The following is an 11,027-nucleotide window of genomic DNA, read 5'->3' as shown; positions in this document are numbered from 1 at the left end:
TACACAGAGGAACAATTCTCTTCCCTCCTCATTGATGATGTTTATTTTAAGGATTGCATTTGACTGTTGTATTTCTGAGCTTCCTTGACTGGTAGTGGCAAATATGTTACTAATAGGAAAAGGAAAAACAAAGAGGTCCCAAATAAAGCCATTCCTCCAGCTCAGAGAAGATACGTAACATTACCAGTTAATCTCTTGACCTGTGACTTCAGTTCAATCTGGTTACAAAGGGTGAATAAAATCATTTAAAAAATCAGATTTTCAGCCATCTGAACAGAATTCCAAGAAAAAACGAAGCAGATCTTCTAGGATCCTCAAAGGATTTTTCCTGACTGTGCAGATAAGAATTCAAGGCTCCACTGAATACATCAAGTGTACTGAAAGTTTCCGGGTTAAGAATACTCCAGCGCAAAAGACACCTCACTGCAATAGAATCCAGTATCTGTGAAAGGGGATATTTTATCTCTACCACCATCTGAGAAGGACAAACTACACACACATAAAGACCAAAAGAAACACACTAAAAAAATGCAGACAAATGCTTTAAGTTATGTTTTTATTACAAAATTACACTTGGAGTTAGTTGCATATAATAGCATATGCTGACAGTGTTGCACAGCTGCTCCCACATAAGGGAACAACTGCAGAGCCTGCTTGCACTAACCATGTTACTTTACATCCACTACAGCTAAATTAACTGCAGTCATTACTGCATCTGATGAGACAGTGTTAGGAACTACAAGTAGGTAAGCCAGGACATGAGAAATTGTTATATGCCTCACAGAATCACAGAATAGTTTATTTTGGATAAAACCTTTAATATCAAGTCCAACCGTTAACTGAGTACTGCTCAAATAGTAGGTACAGCTTTATGTATTTTCAGTTAGGAACTAAAACCTTTACTTGGTGCATTTCAGTAATTAAGCCTTGATACAAGCTGGGCTAAAAGATTCCTACAGAAACCTGGACAACTTTATGGAACAGGTCATGAGGGAGCTGACTCGGAAAGATGCCCTCCTTGATCATCTGCTTGTCAACAGAGTGGATCTCGTGAGCGAAGTGGACACTGGTGGTCTCTTGGCCACAGCGACCATGAAGTCAGCGAGTTTAAAATCTCCACTGGCAGCAGGAAAAGTGCCAGTGAAACCTCAGCTCTGCACATGAGGAGAGCAGACTTCAGGCTGCTTGGGGAATTAGGAAGTAAGGTCCCCTGGGAAAATGTTTTTGCAGGTGCTGGGTCCATCAGTGCCGGTCACTTTTCAAACATCACCTCCTGAGGGCACAGGAGCAGCAATTCCCAAATGCTGGAAGTCAAGCAGCTGAGGCAGAAGGCCAGCCTGGCTCAGCAGGGATCTTCTCTTGGAAATAAGGCAAAAGTGGAAAGTCTATGCCCAATGGAAGCAAGGTTAAGTGACATGGGAAGAATTCAGAGATGCTCCTCGCCGCTGCAGGGAGAAAATCTGTGAGGCCAAAGCTCAGCTGGGGTTGAAGGTGCCAGAAATGTGAGGGACAATAAAAAGAGTTTTTTCCAATATATTAATGGAGAAAGGCAGCATAGAAATACCATCAGCCCATTACAGGATGAGGATGGTCACCTCACAAACAGGGACAGAGACAAGGCAGAGGAGTTTAACTCTTTCTTTGCCTCTGTCTTCAACAGGGATGATGCACCAAGGGGGTCTCAGTGCCCTGAGCTGGAGGACCATTTACTGCCAGAATGATCAACATCAACTCCTACTCAACCCTGAAATTGTGTGGGATCTGCTGCTCCAGCTGGATCCTTACAAATCTACAGGGCCTGATGGGATTCATCCCAGAACGCTTAAAGAGCTGGCTGATATCATCACAAAACCTTTCTCAATGTTTTTTGAGAGGTCTTGGTAGCCTGAAGAGGTCACATTGCACTGGAAGGGGGCAAAAGTTGTCCTGATTTTCAAGGAGGACAAAAATCAGGACCCCAGAAACTACCGGTTTACCAGCAAGTACTGGAAGATTACTCTTGGAGGTACTGAAGAACACCTGAAAGACAATGCTGTCAGTGGTCACACTTCTCTGGGATGACCAGTGACAGAACATGAGGGAATGGCCTGAACTTGTGCCAGGGGAAGTGTAGGTTGGATATTAGACAAAGATTCTTCACCCAGTGGGTGGTTGAGCACTGAACAGGCTCCCCAGGGCAGTGGTCCCAGCACCAAGCCTGACAGAGTTCAAAAAGCATTTGGATGATACTCTTAGGTACATGATGTTACTCTCGGGGATGGTCCTGTGCAGGGCTAAGACGTGGACTTGATAATTTTTGTGGGTCCCTTCCAACTTAGCATATTCTGTGATTTCTTGATTGCATCAAGAGCTATCACCAGAAGCAGCAGTGAACCAGGACAATACAGCACTCTGCACTCCTCTTTCATTGCAACATCTCCTCACTGGGGTAACACTCCACTGGATTTTAAACTAGTTGATGACTCTACTTAGTATTGCTTTAGAATGGCTTGAGAGCTTAACACTGCACTGTTTTCTCCCACATGCAGTTACTGCGGCTTATCTGTCAGTGTGCTGGTCTGTTCAGTGCCTGAACTGTGCTTGCTCTTAAGGGACCTCCCAATGTATCTCCAGTATTCCTTTCGAATGGTGTCTTTTTCTTTAGCCAGAATTTCACACAACTACGAAAGAAAAATAGAGAGATTGCAGTGTTAAACCACAAGCTTACAGAATCCTTGTCTTTATGAAGTGCGTACAATACATGTTCCAGATAGTATTAGAAACACCTTTCTCAACAACAATATTAGTTTTATTTGCTGGACTTACACCTGTCCAACAATATCAAACTGATGACAACTCCAATTGGTAGTCAACCAGTCTGGCACTGCACAAAAACCCCTCCAGTTCCATTTCAGTCTCAACAGTTTCTTTGTGACTTCTTTCCATGCCTACTGCTTGTCATCCCCTCTGGCCTATTCAGTCTGTAGTATATCACAGTATACTTCCTTGACTGTCTTTTAGTGATCCAACAGGCTGTAAACCACTTGATTCCAAACACTGGAGGATCATCCTGCTCTTTAATCTTCAGTACTCCTAATGGACAGACAGGAGAAACTCTGTTTCTGGTTTTTTTTGCAGCAGACTGTCCCAAAAGGGTTCTACATGCAAGTCAGAAACCACCTCTCATGATGTGTTAAGAGTTGGTGCTATACATTTCTATATGTTTGGGTTTTTTTTTTTAATTTTGGTCTGGGTAAGCATTCAGGTACATCCTACTCAGAGGTTAGGTTTTGTAAATTTTACATGGTATGAACACTGTCTACAAATGTTCTACTAAATTCTCTTTTATTATGCAGATGACATTGCCACACTCATTGAAATGGAGTTGAGAAATTAGGAGCCTGGATGCATAAACAGAGGAAGAAATCAAATTCAGTGAAATAGTATAAAGGGGACATAAATCTAGGGGGTTACAATAACATAAACCTAAGCGGTTACAACAACTGCTCTTAGTTGCAATCTCCTCCTAGAGCACAACAAAGGGGAAATGTTGAGAAAGAATAATGTTGAAACACGAAGACATCAGGCAAAACTGCAGCTCTAATTACATCAAGCTCCAGTCTGTTTCACAGTGAATGGAAAGTCTAGTAAAAATTACACTACAAATGGCACCAAGGAGTACTCAAAGACGAAGCACTGGGAGATAAACAACATTGCTAGAATTTATTCTCTGGAGGAAATGGTGCCTGACATTTCTTACTGATGTCCCCAGTGTCTGCTGGCCATAAGCTAATTGTGACAGCTTTCTTAGAAAAAGCTAAGAAGGGCAAAAGGAGCTTGAGATTATTTGGATACAGATATTCTGAAAAAAAACCATTAACTTACAGAGATGAGAGTGAGTTCATGCTACAAAGTTAACATTGGAAACTCTTTGATTGTTTAAACCTTTTCTTTCTTCTGCAGGCAGCATTAGAAACCTTCCTTTACTACCAGGTGAAGAAAACTTACCATGATTCTGTAAATAATGTTATAATTTAAATTCATGAGATCCTTGTGATTGTCTGGCTTTTGTGTTCAACTCTTCAGAGACCACTCATTTTTAAAAAGTAACCTGTTCTACTTATGAAATTCAACCCCATTTTGTCAGGTTGTAAAACCAGAGACAACAAGAGATGGCATCTCTGAGAAGCAAAACTGAGTCCTCAAAACGTACCTCCAATGCCTTGTTCAGTGTTTCTTCCTTGTTATCACACTGGTTTTCAAGCATATCTTCATATATGTCCACAAGGAAAGCAATCAGATAGGGTGAACTGTGACTGGGCTGCAAATTCAACAGCTCCTCCAACAGATTTGGATACTTAGAAAGACCACGATCCTGCAGAATCCTAGAACAGAGGTTAACAGGCTTGACACGTGATGATAGGAAATCTGGTGTGAATAACTGCATTTTTGTTATGACTCCTTTACTTGGAGATCAGTTTTTGAAAGCAGGGTGCAAATACAAGTAAGGCAAAGGTAAGTGGCATGCAGCACTAGTACAGCTTAAATTTGCAGTAAGTATAGTACATGCTCAACTGAATAGAATTTAGACTGAAAGCATGTTCCCTATTTCCTACTCTGTGCTCTTGAACCCAGTAACATTACAGTTTTTAAAAGCAGGAGAAGTACCTGCGGTCCTCCTACAAGAACTACAGGATCAGAAGCCTAGTGGAAAGTTACAGAGAAATGAGGTTAATGTAGTAACACCTTGTGTCAGTATTTGTCTGCCTGTTTAGGCACACTACACTAGAATGAACAGCAACAAGTTCTTTTCAATTAACAAGTAGGCATAAGACACCTTATCCAGATACTCTCTTTGCCTCACAGAGAAATAGACCTCACCCTTTTAAATAGTTCCAAGCACTCTCGTTATGTGGCACTGCTTTGAGCATCTCAAGAGTGTACCTGCAAGAAAAAAAGAACAGGCCACGAATGCACCCAATAACAATACAGTTAGAAACTACCTGAAAATGCTCAGAAGATTCCAAATACATCCCCCTGGTCTATACTTCAGCCTTTTTGCAGATCATCTCTGAAACGAGAGCAAGGCCTAAAAGAGTTAACTGAGGTATCTTGCTCTGTTGAGAAAAAGCCCCAACACCTGCTCTGCCTGTGCTGCTAAGGAAACATTCCAAACTCGTTCTGTTCTGTTCACTGGACCTAAACCTAAGAAGAATGCTAGAAATGCTATACAATCAACCTAGAGGCCATAAATTAAGACAGGGTAGACATTTGAATAGGAGAAAAGGGCTTTGAGCCAAGGGTTTTTGCAAGCTTCAGTAGTTGGGAAAGCACCACCCCAAGCTCTGCCCAGACTCTGTCTATTATCAATATGCATGATTAGATGTCGTAATCATATGAATATATATGGTAAGATGTTTTAATCACAGATTTAGACTGCATAAAGGCACCTCTCATACAGTCACAAAGCCACATTTCACCTCCACAAAACAGACTTTATCTTCTGCCCTTTCCCAGCATAACCAGGCATTCCAATGATTTCCAGAGACTGCAGATAAAAAGTTATATCAGGAGTACTGGGGGAAAAAAAAAACCAAAACCAAATCCTAACTCTTTTTTAACATTCTGGAGTCACTAGGACAAAGACCAAGTTTATTGAGCATTAAGCAGCCCAACTAAAATTCTGTAATGACATCTGGGAAGTTTTAACCTTTGACCTAAGTCTGCTTCTTAAGATGGGATCCAATTATCTTGAGCAGATCAAGGGAGGATCTCCAGACTAACCTCTCGAGAGAAGAAGTTGAAAACATCCAAGTCTAAGCCATGGAAATAGTCCAAATTTATTAATCTGCAGGAGAGTTACAAACTGGTAGAGAAGTACAACTTGCAGCAGGTTGCAAAGACAACCATGAAAGGTGGTGAGGCCTGGGATCCTCTAAAAACAATGTACTAATGGACCTACTCAGAAATTCAGTCTTTCTTCTGAAGAATAACTCCAAAAAACTGCAGTGCCTTATTTTGATTGCTTGTCCACATTAGACAAATATCTTCTCATAACTAACAACCCTGATCAGCAGCCTGAGATATGAAAACTATCTATGTAAAGAACCTTCTCTTACCACCATGAGTAGTGAAATACATGTCTAGAATCCCAGTTTGCCTTCAGTTAGAAACATACCACTTAGAAACAGTGAGTTCATTTTCCTCAAAACTGGCCAACTCACAGAGCTGGTTCTCTTTGTGCCAGCCACATACCCCTGAAAGCTCCTTTCTTTTTCCAGCTCCATCAAGTTCCTCACGAAAGGCAACTGCTCTTCCTACAGTCCATGTCCACATTACATTTAAATCGCTGTGGCTACCATACTGCTGAAACAGCAATTTAGTAAAACACAAAGAGTGCCTGTCATTCCAAGCTTTCTAGAGGTAGGATATTAATGAATGGCACAACTGAAGTGGTTCCACTGTCACAGATTTCCTGCAGGTTTTCCCACTAGTAGCTAGTTGATCATAAAAAGCCAAAAGTTTTGGGGTAAGCAGAGCTTGCTTCAGTCTAACACCTGATCTGCTCTCCATGATGGTGAGCCTTAAAAGTGCATGAAAAACAGGAAACACAAACCCATGCAGCCTGTCAAAGTATTTCTTTGCTTCCATGTAATGGAGAATGCTTAATGTGAGCCTGAAGGGCATAACTAACCGGACTTCTCTGTCTAGGACTGCTGGATCATCATAGCCAGTGGTGTTGAAAATGACAAAGTGTCGTTGGTTCCAAACAGAGTTGTTTCTCACATCTTCTCTCAAAAGCTGGTCTACATATTCCAGTTCATTGTCCCATAATTTGAACTCCTATGGAAAGGAAAGGAAGAGAGAGAACCATAATCCAAAGTTTTTATGTTTTTAAAATGCATGCTCCTTGCTCCTAAGTTGTCTGAACATCAGATACAGAGACTTTTCTTGAAGAAATCAACACAAAGTTCAAAATAAAAAAGTAAGGGTGCACTAGGAACATGCTACACTATTCAGTGGCACTCAAAAGTTATTAGCTCATCATTAAATTCACACACATAACAGTAAAAAAAACAACAAGGAAACTTTTTGACCTCACTTCCTCAAAGGCAAGTTCATAGCTAACCCCTACCACACATTAAAAATGCAGTTGCTTTCCCCCCTTCAGCCTTAAGGAACAAAGTGCTAAATGCAATTCAGGTTGTATGTAAGAAGCAAAACTACAACCTAAGCAGGTTATTTAAAGGATCAATGAGTTCTGAGGATATACAATACCTGAATAACCCACTGTCTGTGTTGCCATGCATGGTAATTTTTGGCATCTTGGTTAAGAATGTCAGCTATGAACTCAAGCTCTTGGGATGGATCCTGCAGCCACTCCACCAACACCCGTCTGTGATGCCTGATGACAAGAGGAATCAAGTCTAAAATTTGTTTGTGAATGTGTGGTCTGTATTAAAGCGGCATACAGCAACTTAGGAAGTACTTCTTAGTAAAAAAAAATTAGTTAAGTATTTCAAATTAAATACACCAAAACATTTCACTTGGCTCTGAGAAATGTATGATGTCTACTTCTATTACAACAAATTCTACCGACACACACATTGGCCAAACATCTCATGTCAGGCAAGTAAAGTTCACCTGAAGTAACATATTTTCACTTTTAACACTCGTGGCCAAAATCTTTAGCAGGATAAAATTTTCTAGTACTACATCATTTTCTCCAGCAATAACAACATTGCTGTTTTTCCTATTCCCATTCACTTTGGAGAAATCCAACAACAGGCAAGCGAACTCCAAGACACAATAAAAGAAAAAATACTAATTTCTATTTGTCTCTTTGTTTGCTTTTTCACAAGTCACCTTTTTTCATCTGTCAGACTTATTTTGACTGTTTAAAAATTGAAATTAACAAGAAAACAAGATCTGTTTAGCATGTTATGAGCATATGTTTAGAACAAATAGCTGAAGAGAACTTTGACATGATGCAACTCCATTTAACTCCTCCATTACTGCCACTGCAGCAGCTGCAGAATGCAACTTTTAATAACTTTTAGGATCAATGGTCACAACTTATGGACAACTGACAAAGCAAAAATTATCTGCAAAAATGTTACAAGCTGAAAAGACTGCAGGATTTTACCAGACTTGGTAGTTCTTTGGCTGATCTTCAATGATAGCTGTAATATACTTAAGTTCCTCATGGAGATCTTTTCCCAAAGACTGCAGGAGGACTCTCCGGAAATGCCTGTATAAAAGTCAAGCATTTGAACACTGCAACAGGACTTTCCCAAAATTCACAGAGCAGAACACAGAATCACCTTTGTTCACAGTTCTTCCAATAGATACCGAGTTAAAAATAGTGAAAAAACCAAAAACAGTGCAAAAACCTAAACCACATGTCTGGTTCTATTGAAGGGCATTCAATTATTGAACAGTGGACAACTGGAACATGACTGGTTACAACAGTATGTAAACTAAGATTCTAGCAATGCTGTTTCAAGGTAACATGTCTACCCACACTAGTCTTGTCAGAAACTGCAACTTCTGTGCTTAAAATAATGTAAACTTTCAGATTTCATGGAAGTTAGCACTTGTTAGCTTTTGCGAGTTAAAAGGCCCTACTCTGAATATCAGAAATTCACTGTTTATTCATTACATATCTAAACAGTAACCTGACAGATCTCCTAAAATTCACTACTTAGTAAGGATAAACTTCTTTGCTATCATGCTTTTTATGCCTCTTCTTGAAGTCAGCTGAGTCTTCTTGAAGTCATCATCAGCATTTTGCCAAGGCCACATTATCACATAAGTGATACAATTTTAAACTGCAAAGTCCTTTTTGTGGCTAACCCTGGCCTTGACTGATAATACCCCCAACGCCAAAAAAAACCACTGAATCAAAACGAGACACGGAAGAACACCAAACAAAGGCTTTCTTTGGAAGCTCACTGGAAATCTACAAACTCCCCTGTGTAAACTCAACTAGTCGTGCCCTTATTGGACTAATAAGATACTGAAGACATAAGAGGTAGGCAATCAAATGACTGCAGAAACAATCCCAAGATGATTACGTACCATACTGTGTAGTTTGCAGCGTTTAACTCAATGGCATCTGCTGTCAGCTTGAAAGCTCTTTCGCTCCTCTCATCCCGCTGCAGAACAGCCCGGAAGTAATCGTAGACATCTCGAACTAAACAAGAGAACAGCACCTTATCCCAGGCTCTGAAACAATGGTGTAGTGTGCTGATCCTGGCTGGATGCCAGGTACCCACTAAAGCCACTCTCTCACTCCCCTCTGCAGCTGGACAGAGGAGAGATTTGTGAGTTAACAGCTGGGAGAGGTCAGCTACTGATCACCATCAGACTAAGAGTGGGGATATTAATTGATTTTATTACTAAAAGGGTCAGAGTAAAAGAGTGAGAAGTAAAATAACCTTCAAAATGCCTTCCCCCCACCCCTCCTTCCTTCCATGTTGTCCCTCCTCCCCCTCCAGCGGTGCAGGGGTGTTGGAGATGAGGTAGTTTATGAGGAGATGGAAAACGCATTTGTGGCATGGAAAGATGAAGGGAAAAGAGAAGAGTGTTTTGACGAATGGAAACACCAGTGTTTAAAGACTTTGTTGTGGCAGCCATGTTAAAGTTCTAAAACCTATTGGTAGGTTGACTCCCTTATTTTTGTCTCCCATCATGGACTTTCTGCCTGACAGGCATGGAGACAGTTCCTGATAGGTCTGTGTACCATGAGGTACTGACCGACCATGTTCTCCCTGGTTAACTCCTCTCTTGTTAACACCTAGCCATGTTTATTCCCTATCACTGTTAGCGGATTTGCATGTTCCGCCCAATCTCCGGCCTGTTTCCAGAGCCTTCTTCCCATAACCCTATAAAACCCACCATTTTGTCCCAATAAAGTTAGATCAGCCCTGGCTGTTGGAGTGTTCATCTCTGTCGTGTCTGCCTCTTCTTAGGTGCGCGCGTCAAGGGGAATTAACTCTCAGCCACTGCCTATCGCCTTTCTAACACCGAGTCTACAGGCTAGGCAGAACCCTGACGCTGGTCTGGTCCTTTCCTAGCATCAAAACTGCGTCACAGGGGGACGGGGAACGGGGGTTGTGGTCAGTTGTTGTTTCTGCTGCTGCTGAGGGAGAGGAGTCCTTCCCCTGCTCCCGTGGGGTCCCTCCCACAGGAGACACTCCTTGAACTGTTGCCATCCCACAGGCAACAGTTCTTCCCAAACTGCTGTCCCGTGGGTCACTCCTCCATGGGGTGCAGTCCTTTACCAATGAGCTGTACCACTGTAGGTCCCTCACAGGGGCCACAAATCCTACCAGGAAAAACCTGCTCCAGCCTGGGCTTCCCCCTCCATGGGCTGCAGGTTCCCTACAGGACCCTGCTGCATCCTGGGCCTCCCATGGGGTCACAGCCTCCTTCCTGCATCCACCTGCTCCAGCATGGACTCCTCCATGGGCTGCAGGGGCACAGCTGCCCCACCATGGACTGCACCAGGGCTGTAGGGCCTGGAGAACCTCCTGCCCCTCCTTCTGCCCTGACCTTGGTGCCTGCATTATTGTTCCCAGGTTCTCACTCTGCTCGTCCTTGGCTGGAATTCTTTCTGTGCCATAATCTTCTGGTTTTAGATATGTTATCCCAGAGGCATTACTGTCATTCCTGATGGACTCAGCCTTGTCCAGGTGCAGGAAGCCGGCTCCAGGACAGGCAATGGCTCCCCCAGACAGGGGAAGCTTCTGGCAGCTTCTAACAGAAGCCATCCCTGTAGTCCCCCCACTACCAAAACCCAGCCACAGAAACCCACTACAAATGGCCTGATTAGAGAGTAAGGTTAATATTCCTTTGAAGTTACTTCCTGTTTTGTGTACTTCAAACACACGTCTTTAAAACAACAGCTACATACTGCTCTGACAGCGCCTCTGACTGAAACCTCTGCATGGTATTAGCCCACTGAAAAGCTGCAAAAATATGTCAGAAATACACCATCTGAGGTAACATCCAAAACAATCATAAAAGTTCCAGGCTGCCTACTC

At 42.1% G+C, this 11,027-nt stretch overlaps 1 protein-coding gene across 1 annotated transcript in view; it reads right to left on the bottom strand.

The window, feature by feature from the left end:
• Positions 1–537: 537 nt before the first annotated feature.
• The window catches only part of FNTA (farnesyltransferase, CAAX box, alpha), a 28,227-nt gene continuing 17,737 nt past the window's right edge, over positions 538–11,027 (bottom strand). Inside the window, exons 2-8 of the mRNA XM_050328892.1 lie at positions 9,061–9,207; positions 8,126–8,230; positions 7,258–7,384; positions 6,674–6,822; positions 4,861–4,923; positions 4,193–4,364; positions 538–2,660 (exon numbers count right to left, since the gene is read on the bottom strand). Coding sequence (XP_050184849.1) covers positions 2,529–2,660; positions 4,193–4,364; positions 4,861–4,923; positions 6,674–6,822; positions 7,258–7,384; positions 8,126–8,230; positions 9,061–9,207 — 895 coding nt within the window. The 3' untranslated portion in view covers positions 538–2,528. The remainder of the gene's footprint in view (positions 2,661–4,192; positions 4,365–4,860; positions 4,924–6,673; positions 6,823–7,257; positions 7,385–8,125; positions 8,231–9,060; positions 9,208–11,027) is intronic.

This window comes from Myiozetetes cayanensis, unplaced genomic scaffold (assembly GCF_022539395.1).
Source record: "Myiozetetes cayanensis isolate MyiCay16 unplaced genomic scaffold, myiCay2020 scf4, whole genome shotgun sequence".
In the NCBI taxonomy this organism is placed as follows: Eukaryota; Metazoa; Chordata; class Aves; order Passeriformes; family Tyrannidae; genus Myiozetetes; species Myiozetetes cayanensis.
Note: the sequence above shows the minus strand (reverse complement) of the source record. Positions and strands in the feature narration are given on the sequence as shown.